Below are 24365 nucleotides of genomic sequence, written 5' to 3'. Positions count from 1 at the left end.
CAATCAAATCAACGCAAAAACAAACACAACAAACACACGTACACATATAAGGCTTGAGTTTTCAACTCTTGGTAATATTATTGCCATATCTAGCATGTTTGTAAAGCTTAAAATAAATATGAAATACTGTACATAAATAATTTACAACCATAAAACAGAAAAGCAAACAAAATTATTATGGAAAATAAAAAATCAAACAACATAAGGCCCCTAGATTTTAGAGCGTCTTTCGACGTTCGCTGAAATGAGAGTTAGTGTTTTCATTATTTATGATCTAGAAGACTAAAATGTCAGACTGCTCGGTTAGGTTTCTGAGGTTTTTTTACTCTGTCTAAAGCTATATTTTGTGGCAAAAAAAGGCTATATCAACGGAGGAATAATCGAAAAAAATTCAATCCCAACAACAATGACAAGCACAAGAACAAAAATGAAATTAAAACCCACAATCACAACAACGGAAGTGGATGAAGCATATGGAACTCAAAGTTATATTCCAGTGAACAGGGCGGGAATCTGTGATATGTTTACTGGCCACAGTGGCTGGAAGTTACTGAATTCACATTCACTACGTTTTAGAATAGAGCATAATTCACCAGATATCGGTTGGTTAGCGGTTCTTCTTTGGCAGAGGTTTGTGCTGCGTAGCGGCCTTGCCGCGAAGTAACCGCAAATGCTGCCGAGATATCTTCAACCGTTTCCTTTGGGAAAATAAAGAGTTCGGTGGTATTTGTAGTTAGTCACTGTACTTTGACTGGACTGGTTGAACTGGCCTGTTAAATGTGTTCCCACCCTGAGATCACTGGCAACACTAGAACACTTTCAGCCGGTAAAGTTTTTCTTTCTTTTCGAACGGACACAAACAAAACAAAACAAACACTAAAGACGTGGTCTTTTTTAGGTCTGTAAAATGGAGAACTTAAAACGTTGTTCACACTCATGCCTGTCCCACAGGGGGGGCGCTGTTTCCTCTAAGAAAACAAACTCGACAAAAACAAAAACACCACCCCAGCACAGCTTAACAGTTCATATAAAAGCTTTAGGCTGTATTTCATTTATTTAATCCTATGATACGTTTTACTGAATAAAACCCAGACATTGGTACACTGCTCTCTCGCTCATGTCTGTAAGGTTTGATTTTTTTTTCTTCTGTTTTTCGTTTTTGTTTTGTACAATAAAAAGATAAAATGTTCATTGGGTATGCTTGTACGCGACACTGTACAGTATTTACATACACTTGTTATCAATAGCGTGAAATCTTCCGTTATCGTCGCCTTTATGTACATATTGAAAATGTATCAGAAATATTTGGACTGTCTATTGTTCTTAAATATGTAAGGTATGCTTGTAAGGAGTTATTTTTTTTCTTCTTCTTTCTTTCATTCGTTTTACTATCTTATACTAGAAAAAAATAGTTAATTCAGAGTCAAAACGGCAAAGTGTTGTTCTGTGTTTCAGTCCTTCTACAGTTCAGTCTGTGCGCGGTCGGTCGGTCGGTCGGTTCGGGGCGTTTTCTTTCTCGATTAAACGCCCTCCTCCCACTCGCCGACCGCGTTACGCGTAGCACCTGGTAGAGAGTTCAAAGGCCGGATGGGGCCGAGCGCGCGTTGTTTTACGAAGGCTTCTTAGAGAGAGAGAGAGAGAGAGAGAGAGAGCTGGCTTTTTTCGACTACGAAGGGTAACTCAGAAACGTCCATGGAACTTTTCCAGTACCCGTGTTCGTTCGGTACTGGAAAAGTTCGGTTTCCTTTGTTTTGTTTACATTTTCATAACCAGAAAAGCCGGTCTACGAACTGGAGCCGCTGTTTAAGAAACATTTTTGGAAGTCATTGGAACTCTGAGAAGGACAAGGTTAGGTTGTCGCCTCAAGAGCAGAGCCCGAATTAAAATAAAGTCCAGCTGTAGCGCTATGGAAACACATCAGGAACACCCAGAAGAACCTTCTGGTAGTGAAAAGAGCCAGGAGAGAAGAGAGGAGAGAGAAGAGGAGAGGGGAAGCCGACTCATTGGATGATATCTGGAGACCTTCCTTCTCATTGGATGTTATCTGGAGACCTTCCTTCTCATTGGATGATATCTGGAGATCTTCCTTCTCATTGGATGTTATCTGGAGACCTTCCTTCTCATTGGATGTTATCTGGAGATTTTCCTCCTCTTGGGTTTGGGAAGTTTGAGCTGTCGTTCCCTGGACGGGATCTGGTGAACCTGGGAGAAAACGTTCATTAGAGCAGTGCTTCTCACACTTTATTATCCACGGCACGCCTGAATTAAGCCCTTTGCAAGAAAACAATGCTTCTCTACAACCTCATGCACACCGGATCCGAATTATCCGTGTGACGAGTGGCTGCGGCCGTACGTTTTTTTCTCAGTCTAACCCAGTTCGATTTGTGCGTCTTGTCGCATGCGGTAAAAACTCATCACTCCTTTTATGACTCCTTTTGGGATCCTCAGCGCCGATTCCGCACAGCATTGCACACCAAATCCAATGCATTTTATTCATGCAGCAAACAAAAAGAACGCAACTGTCCTGTGTGCAAAGGGCTTTACTCTGTTAACTTTTAGAATCTTATATCATATTACACCTGAATTACTCTGTTAACTTTTAGAATCTTACATCATATTACACCTGAATTACTCTCTTTTACTGCTTCGGACATTCCCGTTCGCACCAATTCTGAATGCAGTGCGTTGCCAGTAGATACGGCTCGTTCTTTTTTACCTTGTCTGATGACTAAGCTGATGGGGGGTCGCGCCGCCGTGTACAGTAAAAACATCTCCCGTAACGCTGCTCTCAAAAATCCACCGCACGTTACTTAGCAATAATGGAGTCCCAAATCACTTCCTGGCTGTTCTCTGTGGACCTGATCTAGATTATGCATTTCTATGCTCTGAACCACGGCAAGCGGTGCGGCCCAATTCAAACCCATTCTTTGCATAAGGCTGCCCTCTGCTGCCATCTTGGCCAAAGTACACACATGAAAAATGAAAATAAAAAGTAATTGGTTGAAAATATTGAATAGATCTTTTTCTATAACATCGCAAAGGTAAGCTGCTTTTTGCTGGCACCAGCCCCAATAAATAAATGATAACATCTGGCAGTAGAACTGTTAACTTTTATAATCTTACATCATACAGTATTACACACCTGCATTAATCTGATAACTTTTATAATCTTACATCATATTACACCTGAATTACTCTGTTAACTTTTATAATCTTACATCATATTACGCTACGTAAACATGCACATTTTTCCACCTGAGATATGGTAGGCTATGTCACGGAGAAACATCCGTTTCCATCAGAACTGCCTGAAAATAAATTTATATTTTAGACGTTTAACCATCTGAACCCCAGCATCCCTATTTTTTTGGGGGGGGAAGGTTCACAAAGAATAGCCAATCTAAAAGATCACAAGGTGGCATGTTGTGAGCTTGTAGATCTGCTATTTTTGGAGAAAAGAGTTGGCTGTTGATGGAAAAAGAACTCAAGTACAGTGCAAATCAGATCTGTTTTACTGAGCATAGTGAAAGTGAATTATCAAATTATTCTGAGGCACTCCTGGACTGGCATCACAGCACCTTAGGGTGCAATGGCACCCTGCATTAGACCAGGGGTTCTCAAACATCTTTGGCTGAAGGACACCCTTATAGTGATTTCTGAAGACAAGTACCGCCCTTCCCCAGACTTCAGCCTTTTGCTTAGAAAGATTTGCATCAAAAGTTCCAGTTGCAAATAAAACAGCAACATGGCAAGTAATCATTGGTTTCTATCCAATAACAGTTACAAGACAATACAGTTAAGAGAGGTTAAAGGTTAAGATCTTACCGTTCCAGACATCTTGTCCAGTTCACTCATGGCCTCGTGTATAGCAGCTTCCAGATGATTATTTAGTTTTCCTGGCCTGTCGGGACACAAACAGCAACAATTACATCTTTAATATCCTTTAAAAACACATTAAATTCCCAATGTTTTGTGAGAATGTGTAGCGCTCTGGACATGATATCATTCCCCTCCAACATTCAAGACTTTTATAATACAAGAGAATAGACTTACTTGCGGTTTCTCTTGCGGTCCAAAGCGTCCAGGTCATGTGATAACGTTTTAAGCTTCTCTGGTTCCACCTGGACACAAACACCTCACATTTAGTACAGATATGGTACAGTACCAGTAACATGAACACAAACGCCTCACATTTAGTACAGATTATGTTCCAGTAACAGTGAACCAGTCTGCTGCCTACACCTTCATTAACCATAAGCCAGAAAGATCCCAGCTTGATACTCCTATCTTGTTCCATTCTCCGGGTGGATGCAGTGTGAATAGGAGAATAACCACAAGGTTCCCAGTTCGATCCCGGGTTCCCCCAGAATTAGTGTCTAAGTATCCTTGAGAAAGACACTGAACCCCTCCTGGTGAGCAGGTTAGTGCCTTGCATGGTTTCCTCCACCATCGGTGTATGAATGTGTGTACGAATGGGTGAATGTAATGTAAAGATCTGCTATTTTTGGTGAAGAGAGATGGCTGGAGATGAGACAATAACTCATCAAGTACAGTGCAAATCAGGTCGGTTTTACTAAGCAGAGTGAAGAATTCCAAATGTTATTTGGAGGCACCCCTGGACTGGCACCACGGCACCCTAGGGTGCCACGGAACTCACTTTGGTAAAGCCTGCTCTAGGCTAGGGTCAAAGGCGCTCCTTACCTTGGCCTGCTCTCGGAGGTGCATGGCGGCTCCGTGCAGCGTCTCGTCCGCTGCCAGCTTAGCGTTCCAGGGCGGGAAACCCCTCAGCGGACCCCACACCAGCTCACCCACGTTGAAGCCCCCGCCCCGCGGGCCGCCCAGCTCGCCCACGTTGAAGCCCCCGCCCCGCGGGCCTCCCAGCTCGCCCACGCTGAAGCCCCCGCCCCGGGCGCGGTAGTGCAGCAGCTGCTCGGAGGAGCAGGAGGAGGAGGGCGAGTCGGGCTGCTCCTCGCTGCTCACGCTCTTGGTGTCGGAGGGACTGGCCGCCATGCTGCTGTGGTGGTGCTGCAGGTGGTGGAGGCCGTTGAAGCTGTTGCTGTAGTGGCCGCCGCCACCATTGTTGTAGTCCCTGCAAGGTCAGTGAAGCACAGCGTTAGTTCAGGGGTCTTACTCTTGCCAACGTTTTCAGGCCAAGGACCCCTTAAGTGAGAGAGAGAGAGATGAAGCAGGGACCCCCTCCACACATTGTATACATCCGTGATGGAGATTCTCATCGACTTCATAGATAGATTCATAGACTTGTTTAACAGCACTGTCATCAGTCTGTTGAATTCATGTTTTTAGTGTACTTGTTCTGCTCTTTTTCACTTCTACACCAAACCTATTTGCCGAAAATAGCCAATCAGCTGTCAGTCAGATCCTTTCCTCATTCACAGATCTGCTGATAATTACATCACACTGTCATAATCCAATCTTGCTCTCGCTCAATAAGGGACTCCTTTAAATACGGCTTGCACTCACTATAGCTCTGCTTGTCTTTGATCCGAAGCCTCGGATCTGCTGCTGCTTAGCTTTTAGCTTTTGTGCCTGGAAAAGTGAATGGGAAATATACTTGTCCAGAGGACAAGTGCCTCAAAATGGGTTCATGTGTCTAACCTTGAGTCCCTGAAGTGTGCGTAGTCCCTGGTGGTGTGGTTCAGGTCCCTGTGTGGGGTGGGCAGCGGGCCCTCCAGGCTGGTGGAGGAGCCGGGGGACTGGTCGTCTCCCGTCAGCTCCTGCCGGGGGGGCCCCAGGGGCCCCAGGGTCTCACTGCTGCTGCTGCTGCTGCTGCCGCTGCTGCAGGCCCCCCCGAACCCTCTGCTGGGGGCCAGGTGGGGCGGGGTGGCCCCGTTGATGGGCCTGTGACAACAACGCAAAGAAAATCACATAAATGATTGCTGTCACCATTACACATTTTTAAGTTGACGATTAATTTACCCTTTTGTCAGCCTTCTGGTTGGTCCCTGACTGACCTACCAGCAGGCTCTTTCTGCCTTGTTCTGCCCTGGTTCCACCTTATATGGTTGTTCATGTTGAATTTGCTAAAGCATCATTTTTAGAGAAAAACTAGAATTGAAATATTTCAATATTAAGCTTTGTTGCTTGTCGTTTTCTTTAGCATAACAAAGAATATTACATTTGGGTACACCAATGTAGGGGAGAGCCGCCTCATTTGTAACGCTTCATAATTGCGTTGACTACTAATTTAGCAGTGTAGAGAGAGAGTTGAACAGATCCATGCATGGGTGTTTCATGGGGACATGAAACGTGTCAAAGTGAACTCATATTATCATCAAAATGGGACACAAATTCCGTATTGAGGCGCTTTTTTCCTCCGTTGCGATGGTGTGTTGAGTGGATAACATTAATGTGTTTGTGTGTGCGTGCATGCGTGCCGCACGCGTGCGTGCGTGTAAAGAAATCGCTCCATTCCAATAGCAAATCCCAAATGATAATGAACGCAGGAAGACTCGTCTCAAACAGCATAGCCTGTTTTGATTGGGCGACTAGTCCAGGAGAAAGGAGGGGTAAGCAACTAGCAACAACTGGGTAGATTCTCGCTCAGAGTGCTCGATTTCCTCATCCTTGCAGCGCAAGTGCAACATCCAATGTGCAGTGAGCCTATAGATGCCTTAATGGTCCACGTCACATTGATATAAACCAGTATGCGCACGCCGGTCGGCACCAAATGAACCCCACCGTTCATAGGATGCAATGGATGGCACTCGTGTTTAAAAATGCATTCCATCAAACTTTCAGATGCCGTTTTTCTCCCAGTGTGGAGGAAGAATGCTTAGGATTTTTACTGTAAATTCTCACTCTTGAAATATATAATCCTTAGTTTCTGTTGATTGTAAACAATAATAGCGATTCAAAACAGTTGTCCTTCAAACCCCACCTCTATTCACCGTCATCAGAACAGAGGGAGCGCTCCTCTTGATCACCCACCCGATCCACTGGATCACCAGAGCGTCTACTGCTCGCCCAGCTGCAGTCCATGAAGCCTAATTATGCTCCGTCCTGCGACGGTGTCGCGCGCAGAGCCGCAGACCTCCAAGCTCAGAAGGGTTGCATTGGTGACGCGATGTGAGTTTGTATATCAGCTACTCTTGACGCGGAATACCGTTGCGCAATGAAGTATATATGTCTCGATAAGGGCGCTCCCATGGGAGCACCTCACTAGCACACAAGAGGAGGTTGAATAACCAGTGCACCCCAAAACAACAGGTTTGGGGATCTGTTGGGAATTGATTACATGATACAGTCAGCTGTGCATTCAGTCTCAATGTTTGTAAACAAATAATTGGTCTATAGCTCCGACCGCCCAAAACGTCTGTCGGAATTTTCAAGCGCTTCATGATGATGTCACTTCAGGACAATTCTGGAACCTGGTGATTGCCTTTGTCGCTTTCAGCAACAAAGCAAAAACATGATATACTCAGTCACCGATATACAACACCTGAGATGTTCCTTTTTACTGACACCAAGTTTAAAAGAATTAAATACACAGAACATCAATACAAAGCAACTGAAAATTCTTATTTCAATGGTAGAGGATGGAGACCATCATCATCACTTAACAACCTACCCGTTGAGGTGCTCCGCAGAGCGCTCCTTGTAGCCTCCAGTGAAGCGGTACGCCTCCTGGTCCTGGAGGTGATGGTGGTGGTGGTGATGGTGGTGGTGATGGAGGTGGTGGAGGTGGTTGGGGGGGCAGGGGGGCGGAGCGGGGGTCAGGGTGAGACCCGGGCTGCTGCTGCTGCTGCTGCTCCGCAGCTGGGTGGAGCACTCCAGGAAGTCCTCGCTGCCCCACCCACCTCCGCCTCCGCCGCCGCTCTGACTGTCCAAGGCGCCGCCGCTGCTGCCGCCGCCGCCGCCGGCTACCGTCGTCTCCCCGCCGTTAGGGCTGTCAAGATTATGACATTTTTACATGACGATTAATTGTCACACAAATGCAGCCTGATTCATTTTCCTTGCCCTGTAGAACCTTCTTCCAGCTCAACAGTGATGTACACCATTTCAACACAAGACAGGCAAATCATCTACATCTTCCAAAGTTTCGTACCAGTCTATGTCAGTTTTCCATCAGGTTCAGGGGGGCTAAGCTATGGAAAAGTCATATTGCAATTTCATCAAAGTCTACTTCACTCAATTTAAATATAAGCTTAGAACCCACTTGATGAAATAGTCTCAGTCTTCACACCCACATACACTTGCACCCACACCCACACCATTTGATGAAATAGTCTCAGTCTTCACACCCACATACACTTGCACCCACACCCACACCATTTTCTTTATTTTATTAATTTAATTTAATTTTCATACTGTATATTCATTTATTGTATTATTTTATGTCGTTATGTTATCTGTTATTTTTATTTTATTTTATTTTATTTCTATGATTATTTTGTACTATGCTGTTAAATGAGGTGAGATTACTTTATAAACCCAACTGGGATTTCAATATTTTGTTCCAAATGTGTGTTTTTTTTTTTTTTTTTGCAAATAAACAAAAAAAAAAAAAAAAATGTGATTAACGATTAAATTGTGTTATTTGTTGTCGACAATTACATTTGTGTTTGGCTTGTATAGGCTTTGAAGTTGCACGGCAGATATGACACACAACCTAAATATACTAAAGACATATTTAACAATGTTACACTTAAAAAAGAACATTGATAGTGGAAATAGCCAATCTACAAGCTTACGTCGCATCAATTTCCACTAATTTTGAAGATGTTTGAAAATATATGAACATTTTTCAACACGGAAACGATTATGACGATTATGACAAAAGAATTGCGTTTGTCAAATGATTGCAATTATGTCAAATAATTGCGATTAGACGATTTATGTAATGATTGTGCCAGGCCTACCCTCCATCCCACTGTTGTTGCTGCACCACCGCCCCTCTGCCCGGGGAGCGGAAGTATTCGCCACTGCTGCCGCCGACAGGGGTCTTGGGACCGTCCGGGGTGCCGGGGGGCCCCGGGGGGTCCGAGGGCTTGTTGTTGGGGCCGTGGGGGCCGGCTGGGGGCCTCGCTCTGCCCTGCTGCTTCTGCGACGGAGCGCCGCCCTCCTGGTTGGGCAAACATTTAGCGGTTTTTAATTGTTTTATTATTGGCTAAGAAATACTTTTCTTGTTTTTTTCACAATATGACAAATAAATTAGATGAACATACACAGAAATGGCAATGACCTGTAGCAATAATAAATGATGTAGCCCGGGCGCCTGGTGGCCTAGTGGACCAGGCGCATACCATATAGGCCAGGCGCATACCATATAGGCATTGCCATTTCGGCATCAATGCCTGTCGGCGTCGCCGGTTCGATTCCCGATCCGGCCGACCTTTGCCGCATGTCACTCCCTGTCTCTCCCCCATTTCCTGTCAGTCTACTGTCCTATCCAATAAAGGCAAAAAGCCCCAAAACAAATCTTTAAAAAAAAAATTTATGTAGCCCGCTGAACAGGCCACATGTTTAGCATGGACACACAGCAGTACCTCTTGGATGAGGGGCTTCAGTAATAACATGGACAGAGCCTCCACACACACAGCAGTATACTAGCCTGGCATTATCCAGAATGATAACCTCGGATTCGCTCACACGTTCGGTATCAGTCTGGACTTCGGGCCATAGGGAGCGAGTATCAGAAAACGACCGGGCCAATCAGTGCTATCAGTCTGAAAATGCCAGGCTAGCAGTATACCTCCTGGATGATGGTGTACAGTAATAACATGGACAGGGCCTACACAGCAGTATACCTCCTGGATGATGGTGTACAGTAATAACATGGACAGGGCCTACACAGCAGTATACCTCCTGGATGATGGTGTACAGTAATAACATGGACAGGACATACACAGCAGTATACCTCCTGGATGATGGTGTACAGTAATAACATGGACAGGGCCTACACAGCAGTATACCTCCTGGATGATGGTGTACAGTAATAACATGGACAGGGCCTACACAGCAGTATACCTCCTGGATGATGGTGTACAGTAATAACATGGACAGGACATACACAGCAGTATACCTCCTGGATGATGGTGTACAGTAATAACATGGACAGGGCCTACACAGCAGTATACCTCCTGGATGATGGTGTACAGTAATAACATGGCCAGGGCCTACACAGCAGTATACCTCCTGGATGATGGTGTACAGTAATAACATGGACAGGGCCTACACAGCAGTATACCTCCTGGATGATGGTGTACAGTAATAACATGGACAGGGCCTACACAGCAGTATACCTCCTGGATGATGGTGTACAGTAATAACATGGCCAGGGCCTACACAGCAGTATACCTCCTGGATGATGGTGTTCAGTAATAACATGGCCAGGGCCTACACAGCAGTATACCTCCTGGATGATGGTGTTCAGTAATAACATGGACAGGGCCTACACAGCAGTATACCTCCTGGATGATGGTGTACAGTAATAACATGGACAGGGCCTACACAGCAGTATACCTCCAGGATGATGGTGTACAGTAATAACATGGACAGGACATACACAGCAGTATACCTCCTGGATGATGGTGTACAGTAATAACATGGCCAGGGCCTACACAGCAGTATACCTCCTGGATGATGGTGTACAGTAATAACATGGCCAGGGCCTACACAGCAGTATACCTCCTGGATGAGGGGATGGTTGGTGGCGAGCGGCAGGCCTCCCGGCTCTCCCGCCGAGGCGGTGGCGAAGGCACTCATGGCGCTGAGAGCCGGCACGGGGCTGGTCTGGCTGGAGACGGCGCCCGCCGGCGTGATGGTGACGGGCGTGCCCTTGCTGGCGGCGTCCACCACCGCCCGGTAGATGGCGTCCACGGACTCCGGTCCTCCTCCTCCCCCTCCTCCCCCGGGGAGGGGCCTGTCGCCTGCCGCCGCCGCGCCACCGGGAGCCGATTCGCCCTGGGGTGCAGCGTCTCTCTGCTGCTGGCCCTCGGTGAAGTGTTGCCCGTGGCTCAGCATCCCCTGTGGCTGTGGGGAAGCAGTGTTGTTTTTGACAGCAAATTTTGATTTAGTTTTAGTCATAGTCTTTTTGAATAAAATGTCATTTAGTTTTAGTCATAATTTAGTCACCTGAAAAGTTTTAGTTTTAGTCTAATTTTAGTCGACTAAATATCATAACATTTTAGGCGACTAAATCTACATTTGATTTAGTCAACTGAAATGTATTTTGGCAGGCCTTGATGGCATTGTAATGACTGATTTTACACTTGGTTGCGTGTTGAAAATAGCCGATCTACAAGCTCACAACGTGTCGCAGCGCGACGCGTTGTGAGCTTGTAGATCTGCTATTTTCAGCATGCAACACCTGAGAGCAACCAAACATAAAATGACTCTTCTCAACTAGTCCCTCCCTAACGTTTTAGTCTAGTTTTTATTTTGTTGACGAAATTGTCAATATATTTAGTCTTAGTTTTAGTCATCACAGCTTAGTTTTTATTTAGTTTTCGTCAGTGAAAAAAACGCAGTCGACAAAAAGATTTTGTCATAGTTTTAGTTGACAAAATCAACACTGCTGTGGGGAACCAGAGGTCAGCACCGGATCAGACCGGGTCATTTGTACCAGACAAACAACGATTATTTGTTGTTTGCGTTTATTTACACGCGCCTACTGTAGGTTAGGGTTGTTCGATATGGCCAAAAAATAAAATCTCGATTATTTTCTCTGAAATCCCGATTTTCGATTTCGATTTCGATTTTTTGTCAAAAGAATAATACATTGTTTCAACAATTTTGTTTTCATTTAAAAAATGCAAGGAAATGTTTTTTTTTTCATTATTGTTTCATTTTTTGATTTTTTTTATATAGCCAAATAGCAAAATGCAATAAAACAATAAGGGTATTAATAATAATAACTTTAGTTGTGCAACAATCACATACAACTTAGCGTCCTTAGTGTTTCATTATCAATAGTGAGTGACAAAACAGCCAAAACAAGCCAGCTCTTGGAGGCTGGTGAGGCATTTTGGTAGGCATTTCGCCTACCAAAATGTAATTCCTGGCTACGCCCCTGCCCTGCACCACTCATGCACGGAGATGTTGACTGATTGTAAACGGAGGCGAAGCGCTTCGCTTCCCGACGCAAAATTAACACAGTGACAGGGACAGTAGGACTAGGAGTAGACTACAGTCAGTAGGTGGGTAACACAGAATTAATAAGCTTCTTTCAAACTACAACAAGTAAGTAAGTTTACCAGCTCAGCAGCGTTTTGTTCTGTTTGCTGCTTGAACCATCGCGAGTGAGCGCAGTGCGCTGGTGAACTCTGCTCAGTCTGACGTGCGCTAAACGCGCATCAAAGAAATTACACATCAGATAGAAAGTAGTATTAATTTGGTGTCGGACCTTGTCGTCCTGCTTTAGGAGGACGGGGCTGTGTACTTTTTGCGCGTGCAAGGCTCCAATGAGTAAGAATTTCCCTAATTAAAGTGAAAATCGATTTTACGATTTCCATTTTTTTAAATCTTCCAAAGGAAAAAAACCGGGTTACGATTAAAAATCGATTAATCGAACAACCCTACTGTAGGTGTGTAAAGATGCTGTGAAGCATGGTCTAATGATTCTAATGATCTGATTTGTCACAAACATAAAGTGTGCTACAAATAAAATGTATTATTACCCCCCTCCTGCCTCCCCTACCTTTCCCTTGTCTCTCCTTTGTCTCCCCCCCCCCTCCCCCCCCCCCCCCTCCCCCTCCCTCTCTCTCACGGCTCTTTAGCCTTTGTAAAGTGTCTTGAGATAACTTATGATTTGACACTCTAATAAAATTGAATTGAATTGAATTGAATTAATGTTGGAAATCCTTTGTTGCTGCCCTACATGCTAGCCGGCATAAAGGGCAGTAAGTAAAGTAAGTACCGTCTATTTCTAAATAGCAGCCCCTCGTAAGGAGCCGGCAGAATGTGACACCATGAAAGGTAAACATTTTTAAATGGCTTTTTTAGATAGCCTGTGTCATGTTTTTTTCCGGTCAACCCCCGACAGATGTTAGTACTGCTCTAACTGTGTTTGTGTGTGTGGGGAGCGTGTCGCTGTTACTACATCTCATCTTTTCGACACCCGACTCTAACCCTCACCCAAATCTTAACCTCCGTGGAGTGAGTCGCTAACCCTCCGGTCGAAATGATGGGCGTTCGCAAAAGCGAGATTTCCCTGTGTGTGTGTGTGTGTGTGTGTGTGTGTGTGTGTGTGTGTGTGTGTGTGTGTGTGTGTGTGTGTGTGTGTGTGTGTGTGTGTGTGTGTGTGTGTGTGTGTGTGTGTGTGTGTGTGTGTGTGTGTGTGTGCGCGCGCGCCTGCGTGTGTGTGCGTGCGTGCGTGCCTGCGTGCTTGCTTGCTTGCATGTCATGCGTCCACAATCTCCACATCCCTACCTGGTAGTTCTGGTAGAGACAGGCCATAGAGTTGTCATTGCTGCCGTCTGTGTTGTCACCGAAACTCTGTTGTGCAGCGTGGTAGGTGGGGTGAGCTCCCACAGCCTGTTGGTGTTGGTTGTGTTGTTGTTGGTGGTGTATTTGTTGTTGATGAAGATGTTGCTGCTGCTGAAGTTGTAGGTGCACCTCTTGTTTATGCTGTTGCTGCTGCTGCTGCTGCTGATGTTGAAGTTGTTTAAGTTGTTGCTGTTGCTCAAGTTGTTGTTGTTGTTGTTGCTGCTGTTGAAGTAGTTGATGCTGCAGTTCCTGTTTATGTTGTTGTTGTTGTTGGAGTTGTTGTTGCTGTTGAAGTTGTTGATGTTGATGCTGTTGTTGCTGAAGGCGTTGCTGCTGTTGAAGTTGTTGATGTTGCTGCTGTTGTTGCTGAAGTTGTTGCCGCTGTTGAAGCTGCAGTTGTTGCCTTTGTTGAATTTGCTGCTGTTGCTGAACTTGTTGCTGTTGCTGAAGATGTTGCTGTTGCTGAACTTGTTGCTGTTGTTGAAGTTGTTGCTGTAGTTGCTGCTGTTGCTGAAGTTGTTGTAGTTGATGTTGTTGTTGAAGCTGTTGTTGATGTTGTAGTAGTTGTTGTTGTTGTTGATGTTGTTGCAGTTGTTGGTGATGTTGCTGCTGTTGCTGCTGCTGTTGCAGGGCTTGGTGCATGTGCTGCTGCTGTTGGTACATGTGTGCTCCGCTGTTAGCATGCGGCTGCAGGTTGCAGATCAGCGACGCGGGGTTTCCTGGAGAGAAGAAGGGGAGAGGAGGAGAGTTTAAGCGCTGAATGTTTAAGAAAAAGAGACCCACACTTCCAGTCCGAGCTGGACCAAGAGGAGAGGAGAGGGGAGTTGGAGGGGCAGAGGTAGAGACTAGAGAGTGAAGAGGTAGTCATGTCCCCATTAATAAGTCCCTGATCTCTGAGCCTAGAATGCCTAAGGCCGCAATCACACATATGCGTGAGACATTTTCTCCGTATCGTTTGAGAATGAGGGGGAGAGGGAGGGTCCAATACATTTTCTATGTAAGTCACGTGGTTTCATGTCGTTGCCGTGTCTCTTGCTCAACCAAAGGCTGTCTTTTGGCCAAGAGATTTGCAAGAGACAAAAAACCACGTGACCTTCATCGAGAATGAATTGGACCCACCCTCCCCCCCTCATTCTCAAACGACACGGACACGATAGCTGTCGCAAATGTTTGGATGGCGCCTCAAAGGCCTTGTGGACATCAATTCATGGAACGTCACAAATTGTTTAGTTTTTGAAACTCAACTCAAACACAAAACAGAAATAGTCCTCTTTTTTCCCCATTTTTAACCCTTTATTTAACCAGTAAAACATATTGAGAACGTCTCTTTTTCAAGTGGAAATTGATTGGCTAGTGCTGGACTGGACAGGACATGATTGCACGTTTGAAATGCACAACAGCACTTGTAACTTTTTAAAGGATTGCACCATGGCACTTTACCTATCAGTATATGTGTGTGTTGGTAACTTTTTAGACGCATAAGGTTTTAGATGAATTGCACATCACATACATACTGTATTGGGGATTTAAATATATCTTTTATATATTTTCTTTATATTTCTTAGATTTTCTTAGATCTTTTATGTTGCACTGCAAGTGACTGAAGGGGAACGATATTTCATCTTCTATATTTATGTACAGGGACGTGCTGGGCCCCTGATTCAGCCCGGGAAAAAGAGTTGGAGAGGCCCTCATTGCGCTGCTGCTACTCAAAGATTTGCCATTTCAGATCATGACAAGTGACAAGCCAGTGGGCCAATTACTGTAACATGAGTTATATATTAGTTATATATATATATATATTTCGTCGTTGTCGGGTGGAAACCTTGTATGTCCAAAACTGTTTGTTTTGTATTTATCATTTTAAAAATGATTTAAACTAGTGAAAACAGCCGATCTACAGCCGATACAACGCCTCGCACCGCGAGGCGTAGTATCTGCTGTTTTCACTACTTTTGTGCAACAGCCTCATATGATGAAGCAGGGCTTTGCTTTGCGAAAACATGTATACATTTGAAACTTGGAGATACAAGGTTTCTGCCCGACAGTGACGATTTACTTTGTTGGCTGCCCATTTTATTTTTATTTTTTTCCTAATGACCGCCCTGGGCCGGCCGGGAATGAACCGGCCGCTCGGGAGTTGTCCCGCTTTTCCCAATGGCCCGCATGTCCCTGTTTATGTAAGTATATGGAGAAAGTGATTCTGCCTGCCTGTCTGCCATCTCCCGCTCTCATCCCTTTGTAAGCAGTGCTCTCTAACCCCCCCCCCCACTCCCTTTATATCTCTATCTCTCTCACGCACGCGCACGCACGCACACACACACACACACACACACACACACACACACACACACACACACACACACACACACACACACACACACACACACACACACAGTGATATACAGTAGAGTAGCGACAGCTGCTGCCAGGTCAAGGTTGCCATGGGAACTGGGTGATGATTGGTGGACGCTCAGACTGCCAGGAAGAGCTGTGTGTGTGTGTGTGTGTGTGTGTGTGTGTGTGTGTGTGTGTGTGTGTGTGTGTGTGTGTGTGTGTGTGTAGATTTCCCAACAGACACGTGCATAATAATGTGGAAATAAAAAGTCCCACCAGAGAGCTGTCCGTCACAACAGTGGGAGGCGGCTAGCCACCGCTTCCTTTTTAAAGGAGCTATAGTCAACTTTTTCTTGAAAAACGGACACTAAAATAAAAATGTTTCAAAAAATATTATATAAAAAAGATTAAGCTTCATATTATGTGTTTCTATTCAAAAATGACCACAAAAAGTATAAAATAATGGTAAAATAACAACTTTGTTTACATCGGATGTAAACATTGTCGGCCCGACAATGACCAAAATGATTATTTTACCATTATTTTATACTTTTTGTGGTCATTTTTGACACATATATGAAGCTTAATCTTTTTTATAAAATATTTTCAAAACATTTTTATTTTAGTGTCCGTTTTTCAAGAAAAAGTTGACTATAGCTCCTTTAAACCCAGCCTTATTGCATCACATTATCAAAGATTGTGATGAAATCATTTTTGTGTGTGTTGTTATTACTGTAGACTTTAGTCTTCAATATACTTCAGTGGTTCTATATTGGCTGTGTCAATAATTTTGACAAATAATAGCTCACAGCAACGTCTACAAAAATTAATTAATTTGAATAGCCAAAATACCAAATTATGGTAAAAAAAGAAAAAGTTAGTTCATTTTGGGGAACCATGAACTTTAATACAAAATGTGGAATTATGAACTATGAAACGAACTACCGGTAGTTCATTTTAGAAGTTGTGAACTTGAATTTGAACTAGTTCATGTAGAAAGTGAACTTTGCCAACACTGCCTGTAGTTGCGTTGTCGCTTGTCACCGCAGTTATGATTGTCGCTCTGTGGATTCGGGCTATGGTTCCGCTGTTCGGAAGGGCTTTGGTTTCTCCAGGGGAGATCAGGTAGTTTCACGCATGACATTCAGACGTACCCAGTGAGAGTGAATGATTTTACACCCACCCTCTGTTTGTGGTCAAATTAATAAAGAAAAATCAAACCTCGGTTCGAAGTGAAGCGGTGAATTTTCATTCTATGTGTTCTGGAGCTATGAAATCTGTGTTCTAGATCTATACATTCTATGTTCTAGATCTATACTTTCTATGTTCAGTTCTATGTTTTTATGAATTCTGAATGAATGAATGATTTTATCTGGAGGGCCAAATTGTCATGTGAAGATTGACCAATCCTCAATCCTGGACGCACGATACACACAAAGCCACTCCTTGGAAGCGGCTTTCACCGCTTCAAATAAAATTAAATCCCCCTTTAATCACAGAAGGAAAACAACGTTCACTTGATGTCGTCAGTGTTAATGAACCTCTCCTGTGTTGTTCCCTAGCAGATGAACTCACCTGTTTCACAGCTCCCGTCATTTCCTCCATGCGCCATCACTGCCGCCGCCATGTTAGTCCTTCCCATGCCATGGAGCAGGGACTGCTGCTGGGGGTGAGATCCAGGGAGAGAGCCAGGGTGAGAGCCGGGGTGAGATCCAGGGTGAGATCCAGGGTGAGAGCCTGGATGAGCTCCGGGGTGAGAGCCAGGGTGAGAACCTGGGTGAGAACCTGGGTGAGAGCCGTTATGAGCCCCAGGCAGAGGTCCTAGGTGGGATCCAGGGTGAGAGCTGGAGTGAGAGCCAGGGTGAGAACCTGGGTGAGAGCCAGGGTGAGAGCCGGGATGAGAGCCAGGGTGAGAGCCAGGGTGAGAGCCTGGATGTGCTCCGGGGTGAGAGCCATTATGAGCCCCAGGCAGAGGTCCTAGGTGGGATCCAGGGTGAGAGCCAGGGTGAGAACCTGGGTGAGAGCCAGGGTGAGAGCCGGGATGAGAGCCAGGGTGAGAGCCAGGGTGAGAGCCAGGGTGAGAGCCTGGATGTGCTCCGGGGTGAGAGCCATTATGAGCCCCAGGCAGAGGTCCTAGGTGGGATCCAGGGTGAGAGCTCGGGTGAGGTCCCAGGTGGGGTCCGGGCTGCGGTCCTAGGTGGGGTCCGGGCTGCGGTCCTAGGTGGGGTCCGGGGTGCGGTCCTAGGTGAGACAGTGGGGGTGGGTTAGCGTTGGGTCGGCCTAGCGGCGCGCCATCAGGCCCCAGCGGTGGCCCTGCCCCTGCCCCTGCCAGGCCCGGCGGCCTGCAACCTCCCATGGACGAGGCCTGCATCTGGGCCACCATGTCCGGGAGCTGTCCCGGATGATGCGGTGGTGGTCCTCCCGCGTGGGGAGCGTCCATGTTCTGGCAGTGCTGCACGGAGCCCCCGGGGCTCCGCAGCCTCTGCTGCATGGCGGAGGAGGAGCCGTCCCCGTAGTGCAGCTGACCCGCGGCGGGAGGGCCGGGCCCCGGGGCGGCTCCGGGGCCGAGGCCGGGGCGAGCGGCGGCGGCGGCCATGCTCTGGGAGCTGTGGCTCATGGACTGCAGCAGCTGGGCCATGGAGGCGTTGGGGGGGAGGCCCCCCAGGCGGGCCACCTTCCGCAGCGTCGGCTGCTCCCCGGGGGGGCCCTGCGGGGGTCCCCGCGGGGGGCCGTGCTTGCTCAGCATGCCGAACGCCATGTTGTTGTTGCCGTTGTCGGCGGCGGGGGGAGCAGCCTTGCGCTTGCGGAGCGGGTCTCTCTGCTGGGCCATCAGCTTGTCTCTGAGCGCCGCGCGCCCAGGCTGGCCCGGCTCGGGCGCGGCGTGCGGCGGAGCGCCCGGGCCGGGCGGCAGCATGGGCGCTAAAGTGCCGTGGGCCTCGGCGGGGCCTCGGGGCCCGCTCAGAGACCCGGGGGGACCGCCAGCGGGCAGAGCGCCGGCGGCAGCGGCGGCGGCAGGGCTGCCGCCGTGTTTGATTTGATTTGCTAGCTGTGCTTTGGCTGCGGCCGACAGGAGGCTGCTGGCGGGGAAGGAGGCGGAGTTCTGCGGGCTGAGCAGCTGGTTGAGGGGGAGGGGCATGCCCAGCAGCCCCGGGTGCTGCTGAGGCTTCTGGGAAGCAGCGGGGGCGGCGTGGGCCGAGGAGGAGGAGGAGTTGGGTGAGTAGGCGGGGTTGGCGGCCTGGGGGTCCCTGTAGGGGTGGTGGTGCAGGGTGGAGGGGCTGGAGGGCAGGGCGGGCCGCGGCGAGCCCACGGCCGGCCTCGGGGAGCGCGGGGTGGGCGGAGCCTTGACGCCGCCGGGCACGGCGAAGCCCCCGTGGTCCGAGGACGCGGAGGAGGAGCGCGAGCGGTGGGGGGACGCCTCGGCGCGGCCCGCCGGGGGCGACGTGACGCCGGGGGAGGGCGAGGAGGCGGGACCACCCGGCTGCGGGGGCCTCTGGGCGTGGGCCGGCTTGGCCGTGGGCAGCGGCAGGTTGCTGGGCAACGGGACGATGGCCGGCGGCGGGATGTTTACATTCATCATTGGTACCTGAGAGTGGTGGTGGGCCTTGCCGGGGATGGGATGGGAGTGGTGCTGGGGGGGGTTGGCGGGGATGGGGTCCAGGATGCCTAGGGGGTCTTTCTCCGAGGCCACCTGGCGCTTCTGCAGGGCGCAGGCGGGGTGCGGGCCGGGCGGCGTCCTGCGGTGGAAGCCCACGCCGGGGCTTTTGGCGGCGGCGGCAGCCGGCGAGAGGGGGTTGCTAGTCCTGCCGCCGGCGGCGCACGGCGAGCCGCGGGGGGACAGCGGCGCCCTGCCGCCGTGGAGGGACGCCGAGCCGGGGCTGTAGCCGCCGGCGCTCCTGGGGAAGCCGCCCGGACTCCCCAGGGGGTCCGCGCCGCCGCCAGGGGACCCTCCTGGGGCCGGCGGGCTCATCATGCCGGCGTACGCGGCACGGTAAGGAGGGGACCTGGGGCCGGGGTCCGGGCCGGACCCAAGCCTCTGCTGCCTGGGGAAGCCGGGGTGGAGGTCTTGATGCTGCTGGGGAGCAGCCCCATCCTGGGGGGGGTAGGACCGCTGCTGCTGCTGCTGCTGCTGCTGCTGTGCAGACAGAAGCATCTTGAAAGGGTTCTTGCAGTCGGGAGCAGAGGCAGCGGCGGCGGCCACGCCCTCCTGGTGTGTTTTGATGCGTATCGCTCGTTGGGATGCGGAGGGAGAAGGGACCATCGCCGCCGCACCTTTAAAGACAAAACACCACCACAGGGGAAAAGACGTTAATTGCCTGCCACTTTTGAACACTCCTGTGTGCGGATGAGAGCGATGCAGAATATTCAGCAAGCTTTCAAAGGTTGGTGAAAAGCACTCTGAATCCTGAAAGCCAATGTGTTCATAGTTTATTACAAAACTTCTAAATGTTTGTATTGTATTGTATTGTACTATTGTTATGTAGACTAATGTAGACTAATTTAAATACTCTTCCCTGTACTGTATTTATTATTACTTTAATATTATAATGACCTGTGTGGGCTCCGGGATTGGCTAGTGTCATAGAGGGGTGTGTCTCCAGGCTGCGGTGCAGTGAAGCCACCGCTAGCAGCTTCCTCTTGTGGATGCAGAGCTTGGTGACGTCCTCGTCGGCCCGCACGTCCTCTGCTGTCCTCTGCTTCACCACCGCCCGGGGGTCAAAGTTGAACACCTGGACGCACGCACGCACGCACGTACGCACACACACACACACACACACACACACACACACACACACACACACACACACACGCAAAAGGTAAGTGGGGAGGCCAAAGCATACCTGGGGAAGATCAGTCAAAAACAACCGGACTATCGTGGGCCCAACTGAAGAAAACTGCCCAAAACAGAGTCCGATGGCGGGGTGTGATTGCGGCCCTGTGCTCCATCTAAGAGCCTACAGGAATAAGTCAAGTAAGTCACAGCTTGTAACAGGGTTCCCAGGGTCATGAAATTCCTGGAAATATTTTGAAATTAGAAAAATATTTTTACAGTACTGGAAAAGTTTTGGAATTGATCAAGGGTCCTGGAAGGTCCAGGACAAAAATAGCTATGCATTGTCTTTGGTTATTGATTTTGTTAATACCTCTGAAATGACAAATTAAACATTGGCCAAATTGTCAAATATTAGAGGCAGAAATTGTGAAAATAGCCGTACATGCTCACAACGCCTCGCTACTTAAGGCGTTGTGAGCATGTAGATCTGCAATTTTCATAATAGAAACATGTTATACAAAATTCCTCAACTCTTAGTGCTCGTCAGGGTGCCGGGGTCCCCAGTTCAAATATGATTATTTCAGGGGTCACAGCCTGAAAAGGTTGAGAACCACTGGCATACCTGTCTTTGGGCATTGCGCATAGGAGTAAGTGACTCGTTATTGAGCTGAATTATTGTTATATATCCCTGGAAATTGGGTTAAATATTCTGGAAACGTTTTGGAAATTAATTGGTAAAAATGTGTGGGAACCCTGTTGTAAGCATCGGGTATTCGTGGAATGAGCATCACAGCCAAAGGTGTGGGTAGCGACCCTCCCAAAAAAAGGTGACAAAATGGCCTGCAATACTGTTCACTCTCTTCTTGTTCTGCTGGCGTTCACTCTCATTTTGGGCTTCCCTGACACTGAGCTTCTCCTTCAATGCCAATTGTCTCTTGACGTCTTTTGAAAAAAAAATATTTTTTTCTTTTTTCCATTTCTTTTTTTTTTTTTTTGAAAAGATGTCAAAATGACCTGAGATCAGAGACATGCTTTTCTCTGTTTGTGTGTTGGCTCCCTCTTTTAGCTGATTGAGAAAATGTGTGTTCATTCTAGTGGATGGACACTTTTTTTGATTCATTCAGCTCTATCTCTGGAACCATTTGTCCAATTGACAAAATTATTTTTGCCACTGAATCACAACGACTGTGTCTGTTTCTGTGGAGAAATATATATATTTCATTTCACAGTAAAGAAAAACATACAAAATCTGGGCACATCTAAGTTGGAGCCATTTTGGCTTCTGGCAAGGAAAGAGTTAACACAGTGTAAAAATGCCCAATCGTGTTGTTCTTTTCCTTATTATTGTGGGAGAGTGCAATCCTTCAATGCACCAAGCAACAAAGGTGAATACAATACAGAACAATACAGAACAGTATTGCAGGCCACTTTGGTAGGCGCTACCCACACGCTTGGCTGTGTTGCTCATTCCACACATGCCCTATGCATACAAGCTGTACCTCATTGTAAAGGTGACAAATCAAATGATGATATAAAACAACAATACCAATTGGTATTATTAAACGGCAGATATAATGGACCAAAGTTAAGTTTCCTAACTTTTTGTGCATAGTTTTTACTTCAATCTTTTTTACTGCAACCAGACTATTGTTCTAGTCCTAAAGGTTTCAGTAAACCTTTATGTCAACTAAAGTACATCTGTTTTCATTTCACTTTTCTGTAATCCCAAAAGATGGAGAGGAGAGGAGAGGAGAGGAGAGGAGAGGAGAGGAGAGGAGAGGAGAGGAGAGGAGCATCAGTACCTTGTGCAGGATGAGTGGACACTCCAGACCACATTTACATGTTCCATCTGTCAGCAGGTAGCTCTTCACCTGATCCACACTGCTCAGCACCGAGCCACTGGGACTGCACACACACACACACACACACACACACACACACACACACACACACACACACACACACACACACACACACACACACACACACACACACACACACACACAGGTTATTGTGACCATTGGATCGACCATCGATCATATGACACATTTAGGCCGAAGGTCGCAGTTTACTGTCGGAACCGGCACAGCATGTCCATATATGGACAGGTAACGCCTGACACTGTGGTTCCCCTGACACATCACTGTCTTGGCCAGTGTGGCACAGAGTCACAGTGATGTCACAGTGATGTGGACAACAGGGATCTCCATATATGGGCATTCCCATATGAAGTCCTGTTAAGATATGGGCTTTAAGGAGTAGTTCACCCCCAAAATGACTTTTTGTCTATTGATTACTCATGCCATGGAGAGTAGAGTTCAATAATATTTTTTGTTTTTTGTCACATTCCTAAGACAAAAATTTGATTCGAGTAAATTTACCCCCATTGATTCCGGATGGGGACCCGTTTCGAAACGGGTCCCCATCCAAATGAATGGGGGTAAATTTATTGTTATCACATTTTTGTCTTAGGAATGCGACAAAAAACTAAAAATATCATTGAACTCTACTCTCCATGGCGTGACTAATCAATAGAAAAAAAGTCATTTTGGGGGTGAACTATTCCTTTAATATTGATGACATCAAGGATCTCCATATATGGGCATAAAAGGGATTCGGTTAGTGTGGTTCCCCTGGCATCACAGGGATCTCCATATCTGGCAATAAAAGGGATTTGGTTCCCATGACATCACAGTGATGTCAGAGCGTGATGTCAGAGCGTGATATCAGAGCGTGAGAGTCAATCAACAAAAAGACAAGCGTTACCCAAACAGACAGACTCTCCCTTTTATGCCCATATATGGAGATCCCTGTGATGGGAGGCCACATCGGCCACATACCACACTAACAGAATCTATACAGTATATGGCCAAGACAGCCCATATCTGTGTGGCTGGTTCTACAGACAGGGAATTCCATGTATGGGCATGAAAGGGGATTTTTATGTATGATGTCAGATGTCATAGACGTCATAGGACTTTCACATTAACGAATAACTTATAAGCATGTTTGGGGTCTCACAGCATATCTCCATATATATATTATACGCGGAGACAAAAACTAGCAAAAGCAGCAGATCGGCAAGCTATCTTACCTTATATAGGCCACTCCTCCGGCGGGCTCCGCCCTCCTCTGCCAGCCAATGGGCACCTGGACGGGCGGGGCGGGCAGGGGGCGGGGCTGCTCGCACTCCTTTCCTCCGTTCATGTCTTCCTGGGGGTTCAGACCGCGCCTGCTCAGCGGGGTCATGTGATCGCTGCGTCAGCCCGCGGTGCTCCTCCCCCTCAGCGGGCGGCACATGTTCTCGTCTGTCGGCGGCGTCCAACGCGGCGGCGGCGGGCAGCGGCGGCTCGCCGGGAGAGGGCGGCGGGGCCTCGCCGTACGCCTGGCTGCACCGTCCCAGATGGCTTTCGTTTGGTTTGTTCGTGTGTGGGAGGGGGAGGGGGGGACAGGGGGATGAGGGGAGGGGGCCGGGGGACGACCTAAGATAAGAGAAGATAAGAGCGTCATTGATTAAGTCGCCAAAGGCAGCAAGCAGTTAAGATACAGATTACAGGTGCCCCCGATGGCCTACTGGTCTAGGCACATATACATGGGCTTTGTGTTGCCTGCAGCAGGTCACTGGTTCGATTCCTGAGCCCGACGCAGGTTTGCTGCGTGTCCATCTAACTGTCTATCAATACAGGCATAAAAAGGCCCCCAAAAATATATTTTTTAAAAAGATACAGATTACAGGCCAAATACAAACATCTGTACATGCAGCAGGTTAAAAGACCATCACTTTTGACCATCAATATATTAACAAAATATA

At 47.6% G+C, this 24365-nt stretch overlaps 1 protein-coding gene across 1 annotated transcript; it reads right to left on the bottom strand.

The window, feature by feature from the left end:
- Positions 1–2130: 2130 nt before the first annotated feature.
- mbd5 (methyl-CpG binding domain protein 5) lies at positions 2131–23774 on the bottom strand (the record flags this gene model as incomplete). Its single annotated transcript, XM_080720138.1, has 15 exons — positions 23649–23774; positions 22357–22459; positions 20333–20510; positions 17359–20052; positions 14080–14165; positions 13390–13989; positions 10648–10989; positions 8880–9082; positions 7729–7906; positions 7589–7650; positions 5617–5859; positions 4702–5089; positions 4054–4121; positions 3826–3901; positions 2131–2193 (listed from the first exon to the last, which is right to left on the bottom strand). Exons 1-15 carry the CDS (start codon positions 23759–23761, stop codon positions 2131–2133), a joined length of 5397 nt encoding a protein of 1798 aa, XP_080576264.1. The 5' UTR covers positions 23762–23774.
- Between the last annotated feature and the right edge of the window lie 591 nt (positions 23775–24365).

Source organism: Nannobrachium achirus (genome assembly GCF_963921795.1).
Source record: "Nannobrachium achirus genome assembly, chromosome: 24".
In the NCBI taxonomy this organism is placed as follows: domain Eukaryota; kingdom Metazoa; phylum Chordata; class Actinopteri; order Myctophiformes; family Myctophidae; genus Nannobrachium; species Nannobrachium achirus.
The sequence above is the reverse complement of the archived record's forward strand: the minus strand, read 5'-3'. Positions and strand labels throughout refer to the sequence as shown.